The sequence below is a fragment of the Nelumbo nucifera genome, chromosome 2, assembly GCF_055504915.1.
Source record: "Nelumbo nucifera cultivar China Antique chromosome 2, China Antique-T2T, whole genome shotgun sequence".
NCBI classification, from domain to species: domain Eukaryota; kingdom Viridiplantae; phylum Streptophyta; class Magnoliopsida; order Proteales; family Nelumbonaceae; genus Nelumbo; species Nelumbo nucifera.
Genome location: NC_142650.1, coordinates 28542766 through 28569200, shown reverse-complemented (window position 1 = coordinate 28569200; position 26435 = coordinate 28542766). Strand labels below are relative to the sequence as shown.

General features: G+C 38.3%; 1 protein-coding gene across 1 annotated transcript; it reads right to left on the bottom strand.

The window, feature by feature from the left end:
- Positions 1-656: 656 nt before the first annotated feature.
- On the bottom strand, positions 657-26180 carry LOC104586149 (synaptotagmin-5-like). The gene is made up of 13 exons (XM_088898634.1): positions 25588-26180; positions 25379-25481; positions 25239-25291; positions 25013-25133; positions 23019-23140; positions 8710-8811; positions 8370-8444; positions 4873-4952; positions 4291-4441; positions 3960-4190; positions 1906-2202; positions 1592-1705; positions 657-1092 (listed from the first exon to the last, which is right to left on the bottom strand). The coding sequence occupies exons 1-13, from the start codon at positions 25690-25692 to the stop codon at positions 946-948; spliced, it is 1701 nt and encodes a 566-aa protein (XP_088754760.1). The 5' UTR covers positions 25693-26180; the 3' UTR covers positions 657-945.
- Positions 26181-26435: the final 255 nt, after the last annotated feature.

The window sequence follows — 26435 nt, the reverse complement described above, 5'->3', positions numbered from 1 at the left end:
GCATGTAATCAGGAGGAAGTGATTTACCACATTCCCCGTAATGAATGAATTTTGTTGTTGATTGCCAAAAAAAAATGCTATATTTGCAAATATTTCAATACAATAATGTGAATAGGTCGAGTTTCACACAAGGTTCAAAATATCGATACATCCGATACACCGGTAGGGGCGTATTGGGTGATATCAGTAATGTTTTCATCCATTTTTTTTATTTTTTTTTCAAAACCAGTTCAGGGGGGCCAGTTTAAGGCTCCTCCACCCCCTGAACAGGTCAGAACCCCGATACACTCCCTGTAGGGGCATATTGGGAAGCCACTGGCACGATACGGGCCAATACATATCGATAATTTGAACCTTGGTTTCACATGGGACATCCTCAACCCAAAAACCCAACCCAACAAAGGCTGACCCAATCCTAACCAAATAGTGTTGGGTCAATGCGGGTATACCACTAAATCTGATTCATTGGCATCTCTGATCCAAACCAAGGGAAGCGGGTTCCTCTTCAGCTTAAATCCCTAAGCAACTAGGGTAGAAATTGGCCAAGCACTAGACGGAAGTCAACAACAATTGACCGCGGAAAGTATGATGTATGCACAACATACAAAGAAGGAAAAGGCAAGAAATAAAAGACACTCGGTGAAGGAATGCCATCCTGAGAGCATAGAAGGTGAAAAATATATATACCCATACCTTGATCTGCACAATACAAGATTTTCCATTTATCACACCTCACAAGAAAATTTTCAGGTTACAAAAAATAAATCACCACTCTAAGTTTTCTACACGAGCCCCTAAAGATTTAGCATCTGTAGGAACAAATGCACCTCAAATTCAAAAAAAGGTACTGCAGCTGAGAGTAAATTTTCTTCTACACATTTTTCTCTGGAGCAAGGAGTCCATGCCAGGAAAATTAAGATTCACAGTATACAATGCACTCATCTATCAGGAATCCCTGTATATTGGTTGTGCTGACCACTTCAGATGCAAATTCAGCTTTCCAGACCTAGCCCCATCTAGGGGGAAGCTATCTGCGTATTCTCCTTCTAATAGAACTCTAGTGAGTGTCAAGATGCATCTCCCCATGTAGTCCTGCAAATGAACAAATATAGTTAATACTTAATAGTGGTAATGTTTAAGAACATCTATGACAAAGTACTGTCCCCAAGCCAATCAGGGGTTTTAAACAAATCAGTGTGTTTAACTTGAATAGCAGTAAATACTCTTCAAGTCTCCTTTAATACAATAAATCCATAGTTGCCGGACCAGTTGATCAGTCAACTCAGGAACATTATGTTTTACCAATATAATACAGCTGACCATAAATGTTCCACAGCCCACACTACCTAGTTCTAAAACCCTAAATAGATTACTACTAATATTACAAGAAACGACTCATATTCCATTTATCCTCTCAAAATAGTTTTAACAAGGATATTTAAATATCAATATCTATTTAAGACCTATAAGATATTTGTTTTCCTAATAAGTGCGACTAAACATGGAAAAAATTGCTAACAAAGAAAATATTCAAATTCAACTGACTCTTAGACAAGAAGAGTGAAATTATGAGATTAGCAGGATATTTTACCTTTCCAAATGTATCATGGTCCCAAACCTCCAATATTAGCATATCATGCAAAGCATCCTCCACAACAAAGTCAAAGGTTTGATTCCAAACTGGGTTGAGGGTTTCATTCACAACCTGAGAAATCAACATTAGTTAAGATCATATCTTGATTGTTATAATCCACATAAAGAATTTAGTTGAGATTGATGTATTAATGACCATCAACCACTGTGACCACTATATAATTATGGCAGACTAGTGGGAAGTCAAGAAAACATGAACATAATAAACAAAAACTTGATCCAATTTTTCTTGATGGACAAACCAAGAATTACCCTAGTTTTGTTCTTTGTTTCGGTTTTCTTCATATGGAGAACAACATAGGGATCAGCCTTTCCCATCAAATCCACCACTGGCAAATCTTCAGCAGATATTACTGTCACTGAAAGCACTCCTCTCACAATAACCTCCTTTCTCTTCTGTGTTGCTGATCTTGTAATATCACCAACCTCAGTTCCATTAGCCCCACTCGTAAGGACCTTCTCTAAGGAGGTCATTGAGAACTGGGGAGCAAAAGGGTTTATAAACGTATTTTCCATGCCAAAAGGGCAATACAAAAGCTCCAAGTGAACCTAAGAAACAGAAGGCATGAGATAAATCATCAACAAAAACCAAAAGAAAAGGATGTTAGAAGAGAATTTGAACTTTGTACCAAACTCATAAATAGAAAGGAAAGATTGCTAATAAGCAGCTTCCAACTCCCAAGAGATTTTTATGCTATTGGACTAATCTGAAAGTGAGTTTGCAAAAAAAAAATCATACGTAAAAAGAATTTTGTTGCTGATAAAGAATTTTGTTGACTTTACACACCATACTTATCATAGAGTTTTGTTGACTTTACACACCATACTTATCATAGAATTTTGTTGACTTTACACACTCAGCTGAGTTCTCTTCTCAAGAATCTCAAAATTCCTAATGAGAACTGATAGTCTTCTAATAGAGAAACTCAAGGACATAACCTAACCTGGAAGATAAAACAGTTGCTGATAAAGATGAAGGAGATTACTGTTATAAAAAAGAAGAAAAAAGAAAAAAAAAATCTAACCTGGAAACATAGTTAAACTTGGTATGACTAAAGACGATGAATAATCTTAAACTTGATCTATAGACAGTGAGGGAAAAAGTCTCAACGTTCAAAAATGAAAACTGCATGCAGCATGGTAACCTGGCAATTCTGGTATAATAGGAACCATGCTAGCCATTTTTTTAGGCCCATAGGTTTTGGAGACCCCACAAAAGATGCCACAAGGTTCACGATTGTGTAAATAACTCAATTTCGGAAACTTAGTAAGCAAAACAGAAAAAGAACAAGGGTGGAGCCACTGTTTAATTTAAAGTAAGAGAGAGGTACAGTGAAAACAATTATGGAAGAATGGACAGATTTCAGAGATGACTAAGAAAAGGGAGAATTTGCTGGTCGACCATCCCTTTGGCAATCTTTTGGGCTATATGGGTTGAAAGAAACACTAGGATTTTTGAGAGAAATCTTCATCTGAAGCAGATGTGATCAATATGGTGGTTGTTCTTAGAGATTGGTTATCTATTCATATTCTATTTAAATATGATATCGTTTCTACTTCTTTTTGAGGGTGGAATTTTTTTGAGGTCCTTGTATGGGTTTACATGTACAGCATTTCATTGTACTGGACCATACTTCTTTTGATTTAACAGAGAGAGAGAGAGAGAGTAGAAAAACAAACAAATAAATAAATAAATATCTCTTTACACTTCTATTTTTTTCTTTCTATTTCTCTTCTTAAAACCCTTGGATGTTTTAAACATCATATATATATATATATATATATAGCGAGAGAAAGAGAGAGAGAGAGAGAGAGAAAGAATTGAAACATATAATTAAGATGTAGAAATAACAATGATATTATAATAAGGCAGTTTCTTTGTCATTTCTTTCACCTAGACGGGCACCTAGTCACCTAAATAGGTGCCTTATTGCTATAAGTCAAGTGAGCCCAGCCAAGGGTGCTACACCTAATCATCTAGGAAACACCTTGACAACCATGATAATGATAATGCTTTTTTACCTCTGCCAAAATATAAGACCTTTATCTTTTTACTTGTAAATTCTAATACAAAGAAAACATAATCTAAGCAGTAATCTCTTGGCTTTTTAGGCATAGCACATTATTGTACATCCTAAACACATATTTATACTAGAATAAAATTTTGATTACTCTTTCAAAAGAGTAATTGTAACTCCAAGCAGGATGAAAGATAACTAACATTCTTTTTTGATAAATTAACCAATAAAATATCATTGCTCGAATACTGGAAAAGGAAAAGAAAATGATGCATTTAATTTTCTCACCTGACCCCTATTTTTATTATCTCTCTGGATTTCCAAATCTTTGACCAATTTCAACCACACATCCTTCACTTTACCAGGCTCAAGACTATTTAGCGGCAACTGAGCACATCCAATGAATTCAGATGACTGAACTCCTTCATTATCGAAAATTTTTACTACTAAGTTTTGAGTAGATGCATCTTCAACTATAAACTCAAAGTGTTCATTCCAGATTGGATTTAACTGGTTGTTCTGAAAGAGAAACAAGAGAAGGCATTTGCATTATTAAACTGACAAGAGGGGAAAAGAAAAAACAAACAGAAAATGGACAAAGAATGTAGAATTCACGAACAATTGTTTTGCTGGTTTTCATTCTGTCACGTAATGGGCGTATGTATAATACAGCATATGGATCAGATTTCCCAATGATATCTTTATTTGTTAATTCCTTGGCTTGAACAAGCTTCACATTTAACGTCCCAACAGGCTTTAACTCTAGATCACTAACAACAAAGTTACAGGTAGAAGTGTTAGAAATATAATAAGACAATATTACTGCTTACCTGAGGATTAAATATGTGCATCTAATGACTCAATGTGAAAACCATAATATTGATCAACCACAAATCTAGCTCACACAGTGGACATTAATGGATGGTAGGACCAACTTTGAACTGCTCTGCCTAAAAGATTTCCTGACACAATTCAATGACCGAACAACATGATCATTACAAATATGCAGGTTCCCCACAATTTTCCTCCTCATTTTCCCAAAAAGAATAGATTGGATGATTTTCAGTCAGGACTGACATGTAGAACCTTTTGCACACATCATACATGATACATGTCTTCCAAGAATATTGGTAGATGTTATAAATTTCTTTCATTTGGTCCACTACATAAGTAGTTCAACCTTGTTGTTAGAATGCAATACCTATAATCCCCAGGTAAAATAGGAACAACTTTCCGAACTGGCCATATTAGGGAATCCTCAATGGCATCACGAATTGTTCCCTGCATGAGTGGATATACTAATATCATTATACAAAGTATTAGATATCACACAAGCTTACACCTCAATAGATACAAAGCTCGAAAAAAAATCCAATTAACCATATATTCACCATTTTTTTGGTGGTTAAGCTGGTCAGAATGCAGCATGTTGGAATTAATCCCTACCCATTTCTTTTTTTTCTTTTTCTGACTAATACATAATTGCAAGGAGAATAACAACATCAGATAAACATAACTAGAAGAAGATCAAAAACATTGTTCTGCAAAACTTATTAGAAAGGGATATTCTCATGAGTACCAACCAAGTTATTTTTTCTATTTTAAGTTCTTTTTCTGTTTGAAGGCACAACAACTCTGTCCAGTATATACTAGAAAAGTTACTATAATGGTGAAAGACGTTCAGTTGGATGGGAGGATATAAGGAGACTTAAGTTAATGGGTTTAAGGGCGGGATGTGCTGATCACCAAGTGCAGTAAATTCAATTAATGCTTAGTTTGAGCACCTTGGGGGATACTCTTTTCTTCTGGCCTATACAAGATTTATAATAGGATAAGGGATTGATCCTTCATCAATCAGTTGATTAATCTACTTACCAAAATTTTCACATTTCTTGTTCCTAGAAATTTACATTGATGCAAATTTCTCTAATTCTTTTGTTAAAAACAAGTTCTAAAGGATATGAGCTAAGCTATGACCCTTCACATAAACTTACAGTGACCGGAAACTTTCTTGTCCTTCTATCAGATTTTCTCATACTGGTGGTTGCAACTTGGATTGGTTCAGGTTGAGCAATTACTAAAATTTAAATGGGTCTGGTGCTGTGTGAATTCTTTTAGTTGGGTATCCGTCTTGAACCCCTAATACTGGTTACTGATCCATCTAATGTACAAAATTGAAGTTATAACAATCTTCAGACTTTGAGTTTCACTGTCAGAAATGGTGGAATGAGTTTTCTACACTGAGTAGAAATGCTGGAAGGAGCTCAGCGTTGAGGTGAAAAAGTTTATACTTAAAGAAAGTAAAATCAGAGGTAAGGTGTCGTTAAGGGACAGGAAGAAAGAGGGCTAATGTCTTTTTGGTTGGAGAGGTAATTGAATGGTTCAAAGGGTTTCTGGACATGGTGATACATTTAGTGAAAACAAGGGTGGAATATATCGTTGAAACTAGAGGGAAGAAGTTATTTTTTTATTAATAACTGTAAAATTCATCAATAGTATAGATGTAGCTTATGAGTACAATACAGACATACAAACAATGAGAGATAAACCTTCTTATCTCTCCTCATAGAAACTATTCTTCTTTTTACAACTGTGTCCAAAACAATTGATCTCTACCCACCCCTTGTTTACCAAGAGCATCAGCAAGGGAGTTTGCACTCCTTTTGACCCATCATATTCTCACTTCCATACTTCGTATGAAGCGTTTGAATTTCCTTTCATTATTATAACTCCACAGTTTTGCCTCCTCACCCCACAACCAATTTGGAGTCCCCTTCAATAAACATTTTAATGTTCGAAGATCTTTCCCTTTGTACCCCTTCAATTAATGCCAAAACCTCAGTTCTTAGAAAATCTCCTGCTCGTTTGGGCCAGAATAAAAAACCATTATTTTTCCCTCTTCATCTCTAAACACTCCTATTCCTGACATACCTGGATTACCCAAACTGCTTCCCATCAAAATTGAGCTTAACAAACCCTCTTTCTGTTGGAGACCAAGTAGGAGTCATGACATCCTTGATTAAAAATAGAATAGCCACTTCCTTCCAATTTAAGAGGATGCCATCCATTGAGACAGAGAAAAGATATCCAAGGATTTCAGCCAATGGACCACTCTAATTGTAATAGTCTCTATGATAGCTTCTTTGCTTCTCTCCTTATCCAAGAATATTCTTATGTAGCAGAACAAAGGAAAAACTTGAAAGGATGGTTTCTAGTGCTGAAAGAGCAGTTCAGGTATGCTCAAAAACAACTCATTTGTTTCCCTGAAGGCAAAAACAAGGCTGAATGGAAGGCAGTTGTAGAATTGTTACAGGAACGCTTAATGATAAACAAGATGGAAGTAGAGGAGGAAAATATTAAAGAGAGTAATAGTACAAGTTAGGAGAAGTCAGAAGAGCCCGAGGTTGGAAAGAGAGGTTTGGAGATACCACTGCTCTGTTCTATGGTGGCTCTGAAGTTGGTGGTAAATGGCGATAGGAAATTTGGGAGAAAAGAATGGTGGTGTCTTTACAGGAGTTTAAGGACTGGTGCCCGATTCTGGAAGTAGTAAGCAAGTTGGAGTTGAAAGAAAGTGTGATATTAATGCCATTTGAGTCTAACAAAGCTATATTGGATGCAAGGAATGTGCAGCCAAGGTTCGCCATAGCATAGTTGAGACTAATGCAGGGAACGTAGTGGTGGAAAGGTGGTATCCTTGCAGTTCAAAAAGCAAAAAGGAGGGGGATTATTATATTTGAAGCTTTTAGGGCTACCATTCAACCTATGGACAGAAGCCATTCTGGGGAAGATAGCCATGGCCTATGGAGGAGTTCTTGAAGCAACCAATGTAATTGATCATTATCCTGCGAAAGTAGAGATAATATAAGTTAAACCAGAAGCTATCCCCCGATTGTAGGATTTGCTGCATGGACTGTGGAGGAAAGTCTGGGTAAACATCGGAAGTCAAAGTGATGATGTGGGAACGGAGATAGGTTGAAGAAGGTGATGACATGGCATGGTGGGTGCAACGTGGACAAGTAGTAGTGGATGAAAAAAAGAAAGGGGGAGAAGGAGAGCAGTTAAGAACTCCCTTTTCAAAAAGAGAAAAAAAAGAAATGATTTCGTAGGCTTCTAAAGAAAAAGCTTATTATATACCATTTCCGAGATGAAGAATTATGCTACAGTAGTGTTAGAAGGGGCTAAAACCTAAAACCCAAAAGCCAAAAACCTAAACACAAAAAATCCTAAATCCTAAAACCTAAACTCCAAGCCCTAAATCATAAACCTAAGCCCTAAATATTAAACCTCAAAACCAAAATCCTAAAACCTAAACCCTAAACCCTAAAACTCAAAATCCAAATACTAAACACTAAAATCCTAAACCTAAACCCAAAATCCTAAAATCCAAAACCATAAAACCCTAAACCAAAGACCATAAAACCTAATTAAGCCCTAAAACCCTAAACTTAGGGTTTAGCATTTGGGAGTTTAGTATTTAGTACTTAGGGTTTGGGGTTTATTTATTTATTATATATTAGAAGAGGTTACACACAAAAATGAAAGGATCATTGATTCATTCCCAAAACTTTACATATTTTGCAGTTTTGCACAAGCGATGATATGACATTTACATAATGGAAGTTTGTACAGCCTAATACAGAACACGAGCAACTATAGATGCAAGTAAGAGGAAAAGAATATAATAAAATTTCTCCAAACCTCAATGGCATCATACAGCCCAGGAATTGTTGATATATCACCACCAATAACTTTAAGCGTAAAATCCAGCTTTTTCTGCCATAAAAATTTAGAAAATTTGTCAAAATTTCTATTTATCTATCTATGATTGTATGTGTCCAATACATATATTTGCATTATAAAAGTGATTTTTGTTTATATATATATATATATATATATATATATATTTGCATGCTTCTGTACAAACACCAAGAATATGCACATACGCCTACCACCAAAAATCAGTTTAGCCAATTATGAAAATCATAGCAATAGATGTTCTTTAGGAAAAAAAAAAAGTTCATGGAAAGAAATGCTTCACCTTTTCCCTCAAAGAATAAGAAACAGCTCCAAAACAAGGAAACTCATCAACCAGTGGCTTAAAGATTAACCTGAAGACTCCAGTGAAGCCAATATTTTTGACCTAGATAACCAAAAGATCAATTAAAACTAGGTGAGGAGCAGCCAATTAACTACCTGACAGGACCTGTAAGCCCAATTTTAGACATCAGTTAGATCCTTTTCCTCAAATAATAAACTCACTAATAAAGCTCCACAGGCAAGCAAGGACATGAAAATGCATCTTTCTTTCAGAGAGAGAGAGAGAGCTTTGAATTGATAATATATAGTATAGGGTTAAAGGAAAAATGAATAAAAAGAATGAAAATGTTCAGTATATGTAGGAGAAATAATTGGAGAATTTTTACATGATAAAGAATGAAAGTGTTCAGTTTCTGTTAATATGAGAAAGAAACTAATAAAAAAGTTGCATCCATGGGATCCATGAATAAGTTCAGTGCAACCATAAGCAGAATATTCAGTTAAATATCCAGTGCTCCAATTCATACACATGGGATATCATTCCTGCAGTCCTAGTATGGATGCACAAAATTCAAGAAATTGATGCTAAACTGCATTCTCCAAATTTCAGTGCACACAAGCCCTACATAATAAATATACGCCTACAGAGAATATCTTGTGGGGCATGCGCCTGCTAACCATCTAATAATATCTTGTATCAGAAAAAGGTTCAAGAGTTTTTTTTTCTTGTCACTATGCATCTTCGCGGCTGCTGATGTCATTAATGCAATCAAATGACATCAGCAGACCATATAAGTGAGGTTAACTTTGGCATTGTACTCAGGATCCAAGGTCAGGGGGATTAGTTATGTGCATAACTTTCAGCTGTACACAAGGCTTTCAGCTTGGTAAATCTTTAAACTTTAGAGACATGATTGTGGAAGGTTAGGTGACTCCAAAGTTAAAGTTACTGTGAACTACCTTTTAAAAAGCAACCCAGGGCTATGGAAACATCAACAAGATTGGACAGTTCAATTTCCATGGACAGGAAGGGAAACAAACAGTTTTGCTGATGCCCTATCCAAACAGGGGGTGGAAAGGGCTCAATTCTATTGAGGAATAACATTTGGGGAGTCTAATATCTAGCATTGTAGATAAACAAAAAATGTTTCATGAGTATGGTAGCTCATGCTACCTAAAGATAAGTTTGGGGTGCTTGGCACTTTCTAATGTACACATATTTTATTTCAATTAATAAAGAGAACAGTTACAATTGAAAAAAAAAGGTTCTGTAACAAGATTAGAAACCTCCTCCATTGGAAATGGATCCTCAAAATAATTGTTCTCTATTTCTTCCTGTTGAGTTGGGCCGATTAAGTTATTGGGCCCAGCCTTTTATTTTTATTTTTAAGTTGTTTAGTTAGGAAGTAATTGGGCCTTAGGCCCATTAGTTTATGTTATTTTAAGTTGTGATGGTTCAGCTACTTAAAGTAGCCACCCTACTAAGGGTATTCATGTAATCTTCCATTCTTTTATTTTAAGTATATAAATCAAGAGGGGCTGGCGGCCAGAACTATTCAATTCTGGCAACATCCCACTCTCTTTTCTTCTCCTCTCTTCTTCTCTACTGCTGAAACCTTTCAGCTTCTTCTACTTTTCTTCACAAGGCATTTATCTGAAACTGTTATCAGCAAATTCTACTTGGTATCAGAGCAGACCGAAGGTTTCTTGAGCTGCTTTATCATGCAGCCCTAGATCAGCCGACTGCATGGTGATATGAGAGGCTGATCGAAGACCTCAAGTAAGCCCAGTTTTTGGATTTTTTTGGTGGATCTGTTTTGCCCTATAGCTGGTCTAGGGTTTCCCATCAAATTCAGGAAGAACTGGAGAAAGGGGGAGAATCATGTTTTTGTAGGACTCTTCAATTTTGACCTAGGAAGTGGCACCCTAATTTTTTAGGGTTCCTTGGAGTTTTCTGAAGGGGCGATTCAAGTCCCATCTGTTTTGGAGGCCTCTGGAGGGAGTGGCTGCTTCTTCTCTCTCTTCTCCCGCCCCGCAGAAAGGGAATCTTTTGTGGGAGGATCATCTAGGGTACTAGAAGGGTGTTTGTGGTGCCTGAAGGGTTTTACTTCATATTCTTTCATCTTAAAGTGATCTTTTACCTCTTTTTTGGGGATTATTGAGGGTCACGGAATTGAGAACAAACCGGGGAGTGAAATGGGACCAGTGGAAGGAGGTGTCGGAGACCTTTTCGGGGATGAGACCATCACTACAGTTAGTTGGATGGTACAAATTATTTAGAATGGTCACAATTTGCAAAGATGGCCATTGGTGCTCGTGGGAAGTTGGGGTATACCGCTGGTGAGGAAGTGAAACCCGAGACTAACAGTCCCGGTGGGTACAGGAAAATTATATGGTAATGACTTGGCTGTGCAATTCTATGTTGCCCCATATAAGTAAAAATTTTTTGTGGGCAAATACAGCTAAGGAAATTTGGGATGGAGTTGCAGAAACCTACTCACAGAATGAAAATGTTGCTAGGGCCTATCAATTGAGGAACCAAGTTATTTCTACCAAACAATGAGATAAACCTATTGTTGTTTATTTTTCGGCCCTTAAAACCTTGTTGCAGGAGATTGACCATTTGGAGATAGTGGTTTGGGAAACCACTAAGGATGCTACCGCCTACTAGAAACTCTTAGAGAAGAATAGGGTTTTTGAATTTCTTGCTGGTCTCAATCTCGAGTATGACATTGCAAGGCAACATATCCTTTACAGGGATAGTGTTACTCTCTCTTAGGCATATGCCTTTGTATCAGGGGAAGAGAGTAGAAGGAATGTAATGATGAGGAATTTAGGTCTTGAACAGTTAGCCAGGTCAGTACTGTGAAACCTAAACAGAGTGGAGACCGGGGTGGCAGTGAAACCAGGAAGGAAGATAAGAAGGATCTGATTTGTGACTACTATAAGAAGCCTAAACACAAGAGAAATACCTACTGGAAGCTTCATCCTCACCTTGTGCCGAATAGACTCAAAAACAAGAAGGGAAATGCTAACATGGCAATCACTGGTGACTTACCTGGCCCCCCTACTACAGCTACTTTGGAGTATGTTGTAGCTGTTGCAGTGAGGGCCGAACTTGAGAGATATGGGCAGTTACTAAATCAGCGAGATACAGTCTGCCCTAATCTGATAACAGGTGGACAGCTAGGTACAGGTGGTTCTGGTGGTGGACATTCTACTTCCTTTGCTCATACAGGTAGTTCACATGCCACTACAAACTATGTTTCTACTACAGGTAAGGAGGGACCTCCTTGGATTATAGATTCTGGAGCCTCAGAGCACATGACCCATAGTTCCACTATTTTTTCTTCTTACCAACTCTGTTCTGGCAGAGACAGAGTTTCCACAGCCGATGGATCTCATGTTCCCATTGCTAGGAAGGGGTCTGTCAAGATTACTGATTCCATTTACCTACCCTCTGTCCTTCATGTTCCCAGATTGAGTATTAACTTGTTATCTGTTGGTAGTTTGACTAAGAACTTGAATTACTTAGTGATTTTTTCTCCTGGCCATTGTGTTTTGCAGGATCTGGTTTCAAAGAGGACGATTGGGAGTGGTCGTGAGGTGAATGGAATCTACCTCCTGGATGCGCTTCCTCATCATCAAAGTCATCATGTTAGCAGGGATTTTGACTTAGAGTCTGTGAGTCAGATTATGCTTTGGTATAATCGTTTGGAACATTTGTCTTTTCCTTCTTTGCGTTTCTTGTTTCTAGAGTGTGAAAGCTGTCAGCTTGGAAAACATTGTAGACATTCATTTAAAGCTAGTAATAAAAGATGTTCATCTGCTTTTGATGTTATTCATACTGATGTGTAGGGACCATACCATGTCCCTTCTATGGGTGGCTACCGATATTTTTTTTATTTGTGGATGATTTTTCTCGGTATTCTTGGATTTACTTTATGAGATCCCGTGATGAGGTACCGTCCTTGGTTCGACAGTTTCATCAGATGGTCCTAACACAGTTTGGGGTACCAGTGAAGGTGTTCAAGTCAAACAATGAAAAGGAATATTTTGAGAAGAACCTTGCTTCGTATCTGTTAGAGTATGGAGTTATCGATCAGAGCAGTTGTTCTTACAGTCCACAACAGAATGGTGTTACAGAGAGGAAGAACAGACACATTGTTGAGATTGCAAGAAGCATGATGATCACATCCATTGTTCCAGTTCGGTTTTGGGGTGATGCAGTTCTCACATCAGTTTTCCTGATTAATAGGGTGCCCTCTCGTGTACTTGGATTCAGTACCCCATTCAGCCTCCTTTTTCATGAGGGGGAGATGTTCCACATCCCTCTCAAGGTTTTTGATCGTGTTTGATTTGCACATGTTCTTGGTCCTCATCGCTCGAAACTCGATCCAAAGGCAAAGAAGTGTGCTTTTCTTGGATATGCAGAAAATCAGAAAGGGTACTGCTATTATAACTCCGTCTCTAGGAGTCAGTATGTTACTATGGATGTCACCTTTTTTGAGTCCACATCCTTTTTCTCGAAGGATTCTTCTCAGGGGGAGTGTTTTGGGGAAATGAGTGAGCAGTCTATTCCTCTTCCAGTTCCAGTCCCTGTGTCCGATCCTCCTTTGTTACCTATCTTACCACCTCCCTTGCGTCAGTGTTACTCACGACAACACCTACGACTTCATAGAGAGGTTGATTCCATTGCAGCATAACCCACATCACTTCCTATCGGTTCCTTGGAGACTCCAGATTCGGCTGACATGGACTCAGGTATTCTTCTTGATCCCTCTAATGTTTCAGTTCTTATTGATTCTACTAATCCCATTACAGATGACCTGGACCTTCCTATTGCACTCAGAAAAGGGAAGAGAAAGTGTACTGCTCATTGTATCTCATAGTACCTATCCTACAGTGGACTTTCTCCTTCTTATCGTGCTTTCCTTTCTTCCCTTGACTCCGTGTCTATACCCAAGGGTGTCAGTGAGGCTCTCTCTAAACCTGAGTGGAAGATAGCTATGCAGGAAGAGATGGAAACCTTAATTAAGAATCAGATATGGGAGATTGTGGATCTACCAAAAGGCAATGAGACTGTTGGATGCAGATGGGTTTATACAATTAAATACAAGGCAAATGGAAGTATAAAAAGGTATAAGGCCAAACTGGTTGCAAAAGGGTACACTCAAACCTATAGCATTGATTACTTAGAGACCTTTGCACCAGTTGCAAAGATGACTTCTGTTCGGATCCTTCTCTCTCTTGCTGCTACATACTCTTGGCCCCTTTTCTAACTTGATGTAAAAAATGCTTTTCTGAATGGGGATTTGCAAGAAGAAGTGTATATGGATCTTCCTGCTGGTTTCTACAACGATGTTGAAAGGGAAAGTTATGCAGATTGAAAAAGTCACTTTATGGTTTAAAACAATCTCCCAAAGCATGGTTTAACAGGTTCAAGAAGGCCTTGATTGCTTTTGGCTACACTCAGACTCAATCAGACCATACTTTGTTTGTGAAGTGAAGGGGGTCCCTAGTGTCAGTTTTGATTGTTTATGTGGATGATATTGTAGTTATAGAAAATGACCCGAGTGAGATTGACAGTTTGAAGAAGAATCTGCACAAAGAATTTGAAATTAAGGGTCTTGGGGAGCTGAGGTATTTCTTGGGCATTGAGGTTGCAAGATCAAAGCATGGAATTTTCATTTCTTAGAGAAAGTATGTTTTGAACCTTTTACAAGAAACAGGGAAACTTGGAACAAAGGCAACCAGTACTCCTATTGATCAGAATCACAGAATTAATGCATCAGAAGGTGAGCTGGTAAAGGACATTGGGAGATATCAGAGACTTGTGGGGCGGCTGCTATATTTATGTATGACAAGACCAGACATCTCCTATGCAATGAGTGTGGTGAAACAATACATGCATGCCCCACGAGTCCAACAATGGGAGGCTATTGACAGGATTTTTGCTTATTTGAAGGGACACCCAGGCAGAGGCATACTGTTTGCTGACCATGGACAGTTGAAGTTGGAGGCTTATACAGATGTTGATTGAGCAGGATGCCTTGATGACAGAAGATCTACATCAGGAGTTTGCACTCTTGTTGGGAGTAACATTGTCTCGTGGAAAAGTAAGAAACAGACAATTGTGGCAAGGTCAAGTGCAGAAGCTGAATACAGAGCCATGGCACATGGAGTTTTAGAGCTTATCTGGATCCGTTCCTTGTTAGGAGAGATTGGTGTTGAGGCAGAATAACCTATGATGTTGTACTGTGATAATCAAGCAACAATTAACATTGCCCACAACCCAATTCAGCATGACAGGACAAAGCACATTGAAGTGGATAGACATTTCATAAGAGAAAGGGTGACTTCAGGGGAAGTTTGTCTCCCATACATTGCTTCTAATTTGCAGCTTGCTGATGTTCTTACAAAAGGTGTTGCGAGGAACAAGCTGGAGCATGATCTATGCAAGTTAGGAATGTGTGACATTTACTCCCAACTTGAGGGGGAGTGTTGAGTTGGGCCGATTTTAAGTTAGGAAGTAATTGGGCCTTAGGCACATTAGCTTATGTTATTTTAAGTTGTGACTGTTCAGCTACTTAAAGTAGCCGCCCTACTAAGGGTATTCATGTAATCTTCCATTCTTTTATTTTAAGTATATAAATCAAGAGGGGCTGGCAGCCAGAACTATTCAATTCTGGCAACATTCGACTCTCTTTTCTTCTCCTCTCTTCTTCTCTACTGCCGAAACCTTTCAGCTTCTTCTACTTTTCTTCACAAGGCATTTATCTGAAACTGTTATCAGCAAATTCTACTGTTCCTTGTCTAGCTAGAACTTCATCCATGTCAATGGATGATCGGTACATCCATTCAAATCAGTCCACCAGCTTTTCAAATAATCTTCTTACTTACCTTATAGGTGAACTTCAGGATCGGCCGAGAACATAGCTGATAGGCTTGCAAAATAGGGGGTAAACAGAAACTGAATGTGTTGGGGTATAATTCCCTTAGGGGAAGGGGGATTTGTAAATATAGTTAAGATACTAATTTGGATGGCTAGCTACCCTAAAATGGTGCATAGCACAATGTTTTAAATCCTTCTTATGCATACCTTAATAAAATTCTATCAGTTACATATCAAAAAAGATTGTGTTTTACACAAATCTTTGGAGAAGATGGAGTTTCATAGGGGGAGATTTGATGAAGGTCTTTGAAGGTTTCACTTTAATGGTGCACTAGAAATAAGCCTAAATTCCACCTTCATATCTCTAATCCCAAAAAAGAAAGGAGCAAAGATTGAGAGACTTTAGGCAGATCAATTTGGTAGGAAGCGTTTACAAGATATTATCAAAAGTACTGGCTAAGAGGCCAAGTAAAGTCATAGGATCTTTAATCTCGGAAAGTCAGAACACTTTTGTGGACGGGAGACAGATTATGGATGGGGTTTTAGTGGCAAATGAGCTGTTAGATTCAAGATTGAGAAATGGAGTTCCAGGGGTGCTGTTAAAAGTTGATTTGGGAAAGACCTACAATCATGTAAATTGGGGCTTTTTGGACTATATGCTGGAGAGATTTAATTTTGGCAGAAAGTGGAAGAATTGGATGAAAGTGTGCATAACGAAAGTTAGCTTTTCAATTCTGTTAAATGGGAAATCAGTTGGGAGAACGTTCAGCTCAAGAGACCTGAGGCAGGGGGACCCCCTTTCCACCCTATTGTTCATTTGTGTAGTGGAGGCTTTGAGTAGGATGGTGCAGAGGACAGTTGATGGAGGCTTTGTGGAGGGTTTCAGTGTGGGTGAGGAGGAAGGAGTGGCAGTACTACAATATGCAAATGACACTCTGTTCTTTGCTGATGCATCTAAGGAGAAGATGGAAGCCATCCATGTGATTCTCACATGGTTTGAAGCAAGGTTTAAAGTATCGGAAACGCAAGGTGTATCGGAAAGACAATTTTAAGAAACGTATCGGGATACGTTTTAGATACGCATAGATACGGATGAAAAATCAAGATAAAAAATATGATAGGAAATTCAAAATCATAAAAATATATTAGTAACAATACTTACAAGTTTTATATGATTGTAAATAAGTCATTTAAATGTAAAAAACCATAATTTAATTTTTATATAAAATGTGACATATCAAGATATAATTAATAACCATTGAAAAATGATGGGATAACTAAAATGTGAAAAAAACAAAAAAAAACTAAAATGTGAATGTATATACATCATTTTTCAAATAATCAATATAATTTCTTAATATTTATTAGTATATAAATTCTAATAATTAATTTCAGCATTTATTAATAAGCACCACTAAGAAAAGATGAAATTTACTTAAAACTAAAAATGTATATAATTGTAACAAACAAATCGGAGTGGCTTAGTGGCAAAGTTATGGGCGTTAAAATCTAGTGACCAAGGTTCAAGTCTTTCTATTGTTAATATTTGTAGTTTTTTTTTCGATAGGAAACGGTAACTTTCATTAGATAAAACCAGAAGAAACAACTGTCACCTTCCAAAATAAAAAGTGACCCCTGAATAACAAATATCTTACAACACTGCACAAAACAAAACCTCCTGATTCACCCCTTGTTTTGCTAGGTTGTCAGCTAAAGCATTTGCTGACCTCCTAGACCAATACACTTTTGCACCCAGCTCCCTTGTGAGGCTCAATAATCCCCTTACATGTTGTCTAAGGGACCACGTTCCCAAACTATTTGATTGCAGCCAACCTACTACTAATTTTGAATCCCCTCCACTTCTAACTGTTGAAATCCCAATTGCTTGGCCTATCTGAGCCCCTGGAGGAGCGCCAAAACTTCAGCTCTAAGCGAGTCCCCAAACCTATTGGACCAGAATACAAAGCTAGGATTTTTCCTTCTGCATCTCTAAACACACCCCCTATTTCAGAAGGTCTGGGGTTCCCAATAGAGCTGCCATCAAAGTTCAGTTTGACGTTACACTGCAAAGGAGGGGACCAAACTGCTTGTATGGTAGGTGATGAAGTAGAAGACCTTGCTAAAATACTCCAACCTCTAATCAAATCATCTATAGAGACATCCTTGAACAAGTCAAGAGTTTTCAGCCAATGTACTGCCTTGATGGTGATCCCTTCAATAACTTCAGGAGCTGATTTTTCTTTCCCTTGGAAAATCCTATTGTTTCTCTCTTCCCACACTGCCCACAAGATAGCTGCCCTCGTTGTTCTCCACATCACCCTTCCTTTCTTCTTTGGTTGTTGGAAAAAGCTAGGGTCAAATAAATCCGCTACATTTGTGGGAGGAGTACACCTACAATCAAAGAGAGAGGAGAACCAACCCCAAATTAGAGCACTAAAAGGACAAGAAATTAATAGGTGATTCACCGTCTCACCACTCCTCAAGCAAAGGCCGCAGACATGAGGTGACAAGCACCAATTTGGTCTCTTTCTTTGAAGCACTTCCAAGGTATTGATTTTTTGGAGAACCACTTCCCAACAAAAAGCCCTTACTTTTGGGGGGACCGGAGCGCTCCAAACTTCTTTAACAGGAAAAGAGGAAACCGGGTGAGAAGGAAGGACCATAGCATTGAAAAACGAAGAACAAGAAAAACTACCTGTAGAAGTTTTTGTCCAAATTCTACTGTCCAAAGAAGAGTGGTCTAGAAAAACCGAACTTAGAAGAGAAAAATATCATTTGCTAAATCTACTTCTGAGTCCCTCAAACCTCCCCTTAGTCCCAAATCCTAAGAATCCCCAGAAGCACGGAAAGAAGAGAAAAATTGAGATTTTTTCAAAGAAAGGGAATATAGGTTTGGGAATCTATCCTCAAGGGGAGATTCCCCAATCCACAAGTCCTCCCAAAAAAGAATCTTATTACACATGCAAGCATCATACCTGATGAAAGGAGAGAAGATAGGTAAGATACCAACAATATCTTTCCACGGGGAAAACCATGAAGTCCTTGGGTCGAGTCCAGCGTCCCATCCATTTGCTGCCATTTCATGAGTACTTCTTATCACCCTATGCCATAGACTCTCTTGCTCCTTAGAAAACCTCCATAACCATTTGCCTAACAAAGTTGCATTTCTTATTCTAATATTTCCGATCCCTAAACCCCCTTTGTCTTTCTTTCTAGACACCACTTCCCATTTTACCCTATGACCCTTTTTGGTTTCTCCAGGTTCCCACAGAAAATCTCTCGTTATTTTTTTCAATCTGGTTTGCAATCTTAACAGACGATTTGAAGGTAGACAAAAAATACACTGGCAAATTTGCTAGTGTTGACTTAATTAGAGTGATTCTACCCCCTAAAGAGATGTAGTTCCTTTTCCAACCCGCTAGTCTTTTTGAGAATCTTTCCAAGACTGGGTACCAAAAGCTAACAGACCTCGGGTTTCCTCCCAAAGGTAAGACTAAATACTTAAGAGGCCAATCACTTACCTCACAACCTAGAGATCTAGCCAACGATGGCACCTGAACTTCTTGCCTATTAATTCCAGCTACACAACTTTTATTCCAATTTACTCTCAAGTTGGAGACCTTTTCAAAATTCTCTACCAAGACCTTTAAATTTTCCAACTCCTTCAGATCTCCTTCACAAAAGAGAATCAAGTCATCAGTAAATTGAAGGTGGGTTACAACTATTTCCTCCCTCCCTACTCTCCACCCTCTAAGCATATTTCTAGCATCAACTCTAGTAATCTGGATACTCAACACATCAACTATTAGGGTGAAAAGGAAAGGAGAAAGAGGGCCCCCTTGTCTTAAACCTCTCTTTACTGGGAAGAAATCCTTGGCTACCCCATTTACTAGAATGGAGTAGTGACAAGAAGAGATACAACCCTTAACCCACATGCACCACCTTCCTCCAAATCCTCTTATGCTCAATACTTCCAGTAAAAAGTCCCAGTCTACCAAATCATAGGCCTTTTCCAAATCCAGTTTGCAAATCAGACCCTTTTCTCCTTGTCTTTTTCCGTAATCCACACATTCATTGGCAATAAGGATCTAATCAATAATGTCTTCCTGACACAAACGCCCCTTGGTTCGGAGAAATCAAGGATGGTAGTACCTTTTTGATTCTTTCTGCCAAGACCTTTGAGATTACCTTATACATACTCCCAATTAGGCTTATGGGCCTAAAATCCTTTGGGTGGTTTGCATTTATCTTTTTAGGCATCAAAGCTATAAAAGTAGCATTGGCACCTGAATTTATCTTACCTCTCTCAAAGAATTCCAAGAAGACCTCCATTAGGTCACCACCTATAATATCCCAACAATCTTGGTAAAAGGCCACCGTGAAACCATCTGGGCCTGGGGCTTTAGATCTTTCCATTGAAAAAATAGCATATTTTACTTCTTGGACTTCAAAATTCTTTTCTAGTTGATCTATCAAAACCCTATTCCCAGGTAGCCAATCAAGGTCAGGAATTTCTTCTCTCTCTCTCTTCTTGGGCTGTCATAAATGGATTTGAAATGCTCCACAAAGGCTCTTGACATCTCCTCCTCACTTGTAATCACTTCCCCATTCCAATCCAGCCTCCCCACAAAATTCTTCCTCTTCCTTCCATTTGCTAAGGTATGAAAAAAATTGGCATTCCCATCTCCCTCCTTCAGCCACTTACACCTAGACTTTTGTCTCCAACTTATCTCCTCTTTCCTTATGATTTCCTGCAACTCCTGTTTCAGCTTCCAACACTCTTCCCTCTCTCCTACTGTTAATATTTGTAGTTTTTATACTAACAAAATGAAATTAATGAGAGAGGATCATTAATTAATCGAATTAATGAGAGGCGCTAAAATTCAAATTTGAATTTAAATTTGCTTTAAATATAGGATTAATTAATGAAGCTAGACATAAAGATAGGAGTATGAAACTACATTAATGAGAGAGATTTGGTATTAAATATACATTAACCAAATTAATGGAAGAAGGGGAACCAAAACGATTCGGATTGTATCGACCTATTTCGGGCTCGTATTGACCGATACATATCCGAAACAGACCGATACGGGCCCGTATCGGCTGATGCATACGAAAAGAAATGGAACAGATAATTTATATGCGTTCCGTGTATCGGGTTCTTATTGGAATGGTACGTATCGACCAATACGGGCTGATACATTACGATATTTTAAACCTTGGTTTGAAGTTGTTTTTGGCCTCAAGACTAATCTTCATAAGAGCTGGTCCCTTTTAGAACAGAAGTTCTAGCACTCCTATAGGGGCTCAAGCTGGCTAAACAGCTGGTTTTTCAGTAGTTGGAAGTGGAAAGAGATTGAAACTGGTAAGAAAATGGATGCAAACAAGCAGCTTAGGTGCCTGGTCCCTTAGACAACCTGTAAGGGAGATTATGCAACTAACAAGGGAGCTTGAAGTCAGATTTAAATGGACTAGGAGACCAGCCAATGCAATGGCCGATACTTTAGCAAAGCAAGGAGTTAGTAGATTGATAAAAAAAAAAAGGAGTTAGTAGGTAGAACCTTTTTTGGGCCTGTTTGTAATTTGATGAGGGGTCACCTTGCTTTTGAAGGTGACAGTTTGTACTAAGTTTCCTAACAAATTGATGAAAGTTACTGTTTCCAATCCAAAAAAAAAAAAAAAAAAAAGATTAATCTTCATAAGAGTGAACTTATGCCATTTGGGGAAGGAAGCAAATGTGGAGGCAGTTGGCGGTGAGTGTGGGTTGCAAACTGGGAAAGCTGCCCACTAGGTATTTGTGGATGCCTTTAGGAGAGAAATGTCACACTAAGAAAATTTTGGCCTATAGTGGAAAAGGTGGAGATTGGCTTCTTGGAAAGGAAGATACCTGTCAAAGGGAGGAAAGGTGGTGTTGATTAAAAGTGTCCTCTCCTCTCTTCCCACTTACCTACATTCTTTGTTCCTTATTCCAGCTAGCATGGCTAAGGTAGTTGAAAAGAAAATGCGTGATTTTCTGTGGGAAGGATGGAAGCATAAGTTAACTGCACCTGGTCAAGTGGAACAAAGTGTGTAGCCCAAAGAAAGCAGGGGGATTGGGGGTGAGGAAGCTGAGAAAATTTAATCTAGTCTGTCTTGCCAAGTGGCTTTGGAGGTGGAATGAACAGCCTGATGAATTATGGAGAAGGATTATTCTAGCTAAGTACGGAGCAGGTTTTTCACAATGGGAGCCAGCAGTGACAAGAATGTCTCGTGGGTGTGCTATATGGAGAGTAATTCAAAAAGCGTTGGAGGAATTCAGAAAAGGAAATAGATACACAGTGGGATGATGGCACAAGAATCAAATTCTGGACTGATATTTGGTGTGGGGATCAGCCTATTTATCAGAGTTTCCCCAACCTTTATGAGATTGCTTAAAACAAAGACTGCATGGTTGCAGAGGCTTTTGCTCGGGTAGGAGATATTGCAGTTTGGTGTCCAGTGTTTAGAAGGAATTTAAACAATTGGGAGGTCGGGCAGTGGATAGAGCTGATGCAGCATCTATCTGGTATAACTCCTGGCTCTACAGGTAGAGATATGAGAATTTGGAAGTGGGGTAAAGAAGTTTTTTTCACAATGAGATCTTTCTATAATAAACTCACGGAGGTGGAGGTGGTGGGTTTCCCAGAAGCTGCAGTATGGAAATCAGCAGCCCCTCCAAAAGCTGCTTTTTTATTATGGGTGGCAGTGTCGGGCAAATATTTGACTGCAGAGGTTTTGGCCAGAAGAGGGATGAGTGTGCTGCCTAGCAAGTGCATAATGTGTGGGGAAGCATCTGAAGACTCAGATCATTTACTGATCCATTGCAGAGTTGCTCGCCTCCTTTGGACAAAGTTTTTGGGGCTGTTTGAAGCTCAGTTTTGTTTCCCAGACAATGTGCTAGCAGTGCTTCAGAGTTGGCATTTGAAGGGTCACTCTAAAGAAGGCAAGGTCATTTGGGAGTAGGGTCAGCTTTAGTGATATGGACAACATGGACAGAAGGAAACAAAAGAATGTTTGAAAATGTGTATGTTTCAGAGGAAAATTTATGTAAAGGTTTTTGGGGTAGGATGTATTGGATCTCATAAACCTTTTAGGAATAGATCTTATATCTCTTTTTGTATTGATAGAGCACTTTTTGTATCTATGCATACAGGGTAAGCATTTTGGTTGATGTACAGCTTTTGATTGGGCACTGCACAGCTCCTTGTTGTGCAGATTTGGTTTATGCTTTTTGTCTAATATATTACTTAAACTTTTTTCTCAAAAAAAAAAAAAAAATCTTTGGTAAGGAAATTTTTTTCTTTCAACAATTTCTAAGGGTAAAGATAAAGCATAAAGAACAGCTTTTACATAATACAACCTTCAAGAAGATGTAATCAATAATTTATATGTACCTGCACTGGTAGTGCCACTCCAAGTAAAGTCTTGATATCAAGTATGATACTTGGGTTTCCATCCCACTGCAACTCCAATTCCATGGTAATGCCATCACTTCCATCTTCAATAATTGAAACTCCTGAAGAATAGCAACAGGTTATATAAGCTTCAGGACCAACTTCTTCAGAAATCACTAAGCTCTTTCACAGAATAGAATAAGAAAGAAAACTTAAGCTTCATATTTTATGCTACAATTTTATACAACCAATTATATATACAAGATGTCACATGCATATAGTGCATGTAAAGACAGATTAGGCAGAAAAGGTGGGTTAATGGATGACCAGGTATCTCATTCTCACAATGCTCAGTGCCCCGACAATGCACATAATCCCATAATCCCAATGAATTTCTTATGTAAAGTTGAATAAGAATGATTTGAGCAGACTAACTACTCCCTCCCTCTGCCCAAATCAGCATCCTACAAAGGATCATGCTCACTAAAATAAATCTAAACAAGGGAAGACCCCATGACATTAGCAAAATTCTTTAACTAAATTAACAGTAAATTTTGTTGAGAATAGAAAGTATAATATACATAGTAGTCCTACCCTCCAAACTACTTCGAGAGGCAGGAAATACAATATGGTAGAAAATACCATATGAAGTGGATATCCCACTTCTGCAAGAGGCTTCAAATGAATGTAGAAAAACCATAAAACAAACCTTTTATCTTTTCTGTGGTTCTGTCCACAGCTAATACCATATATAACTCACGTTCTTTCTCACTTTTATCAATAAAAAATCCTTGTGAACAATTCAATTTAGTGATATTGTCCCAAGTATAGCTGAATTTCAAAAATTTTACTATAAATCCAAATTAAATTCAGTATAGCAAAGCATAATCCCCCACCAAGCAATTTGTCACACTACAACTATGGTTGTAGCTAAATTTAATCTAAAGGTTCAACTCTCGAGAAACACATAGCAACTTGCTTATGCAATTTCTAGTAGCCAGGTTATTGCCACATCCTAAATGTTGACACCTTATAACAAAGTTTTGAAGGGTTCACTATCTTAAATCTCATAATCCAAAACTTGCAGTCTTACCTTAGTATCTAATAGCCAAATATCCCATCTGTCATTTGATAGCATTCAAAGGCCTTTGCCATCTTTGATCACAGAAGCATTATTTGACATTTAAATTTCTCAAAAGAATTAAAGAATATATCAGTTTCTCAGTGCCTATTTTTCTTACTCACACTCAGCAGTTAGGACAGCTCAAGCCTGTGATATCTTATCCAAAGCTCCAGTTCACAATTTTATGGCTAAATATGAAAGTCTGGCAAGCTGTTGCATCAGTATATGTGGAAATTTCCAGGCTTGACATTTTGTAACTTGTAAGTACTAGACACTCCAAAGAGCAGCAAGCTAAAGTTTGCTGCAGCAGTAAGGAAGCCATAAATGCAGCCAATATCAAGTTACACTCGATAATGGGACTTCAACATAAAACTATCTTGATGTAACTTACTAGGGATTCATATGCATTGATTTTTTCGTGGGCATGGAACTACACCAAGTTTAGAAAATACATAAAGGATAATTAAAAAGGAAAATCCATAATATCACCACTCCTGAAGCTAAAGCTTTTCCTCTCAAGCAATGGAATATGAGAATATCACATTGTTTCTTCTTGCAATTTGCAAAATTGCAATGACTAATAAGCATAACATTTTTCTGTTTTCAATAAAATTTCTTTTATTAGTATGAAAAAAAAATATTAGTTACATCACTGACACCAAACCTAGTAGATATCCTAGATAGATATAACCAAAGCAATCTTTTGAAGGTTAAGCACCCTAGGAATGTATAACGAGATGAAGAAGTAGACATGAGAATATAAGACAACATATATATAAGACAATATACTCAAACTTTACCACCTGAATGGTGCAGCAAATGATACTCTAAGAGTCTAGATAGAAGCTATAACGCAGCAAATCAGACTAACCTGTAAACTGTGGAGCCACAGTACCTAGAGTCAACTTTGAAAATTTAAGAGAAGCTAAGATGGCCGGTCTATATTGCTCGAGAACTGGCTCAACAGAATTTCTTATCAGCTCAGATGCCGCCTGCATCACCACATAAAAACAATGAATCACGTCATGTCATCAAAAGAATTTTTAATTCCATACCAACAAATACAACAGAAACTCTAGTACAGGCAAGAAAACCACCTCGTTGACATATGGCCATATCTTCGTAAGCTGAAGGTTAAGCCAAGTTAACTGTAAAGGGGAAAAAAAGAGAACATCGGTCCACAAAGAAGTAGCAAAAAATAGATGAAGCAAAACAAAATTACAACTAAAACTCAACTTCTGTCGCTGTGAGAAAACAACCCACGAAGGGTAATGTTCCGCTGGAAGAATCTTCCTCGAATCTGCCACTGTCATCTTCGAGAAAGCCGCCACCGTTGTCGCCTACAACAGGCAGGAAAAAAAAAACAAACAAATATCAACCCAAAGAAAAAAAAAAAAAAGCAAAATAAAAATTCAAAATGCTGCACGGAGGATCCAAATTACATACCAATTCAGAGCGGCGTTTTGAACGGATATTCTCGGAATGGACAAAAGCCACGATCAGGCCAACACCGAGAGCAATTCCGAAAAACAACCCCACAAAGAACGACATTGTTCCGCAAATGCTCAAGAAATCAGAACCACCCAGCAAAATCAAAAATCTTAATTAACTTGTAGAGCTTCTACCTTAGCTTCAACCAACCATATCCGATGCTAGGAAACTCGAACCGGAGCAATTGAGATAGGTCATTACCAATACCAAGAGAAGCTTCATTCATCCATTTCCTCGAACAGAGATCGCGCACCAGCTATAGAAAATTGGCGGATTAACATTTCCGCTTCTAATGAAGTAGCAACAGCGATCCAAAGCCGTGTACGGATACTAATAAATATGATGAGAGAGAAAACTCCGAAGGTGGTAGACCGTAGAGGTGGAGCTGGAGAAAATGCCTTTTTTTCTGGTTCTGTTTGGATTATTCTGCTTCAGCTTTTTGGTTTCCTTTTTCTTCCTCGTTTTTTCTTTCCTTCAAAGGAAGAAGAATAGGTTGGATGCTTTCGGCAGTTTGGTTGTTTGTGATCGTTGCAATCGAGGATTGGAGCGTCGATACAGCGTGATCTCCGCTTGCCTTTCACCGTCACGTGATAGGGCTTTGCCGACAACACCATTGACATGCCAAATTGTCCGTGTCTGCACGTGGCTTTTTCCTCGTGTAGGAAAGGTCGTGGATAAAATTCTATCCCCTGGTCCGCTGGTGGACTGGTCCTCCTAGTCTCTAGACCAGTGTAGCCATTCTCAAACCGGACCGGATACCGTTAAACCACGAACCGGTTGCCATTCCGGTTTTTTGGATCGTC

Coding starts and splice junctions, on each gene's coding strand:
- LOC104586149 (XM_088898634.1), bottom strand. CDS start 25,692: ATGTCGTTCTTTGTGGGGTTGTTTTTCGGAATTGCTCTCGGTGTTGGC. Junction 25,482..25,587: donor CAAAACGCCGCTCTGAATTG/GTATGTAATTTG, acceptor TGCCTGTTGTAG/GCGACAACGGTGGCGGCTTT. Junction 23,141..25,012: donor TGTGGCTCCACAGTTTACAG/GTTAGTCTGATT, acceptor GCTATTCTTCAG/GAGTTTCAATTATTGAAGAT.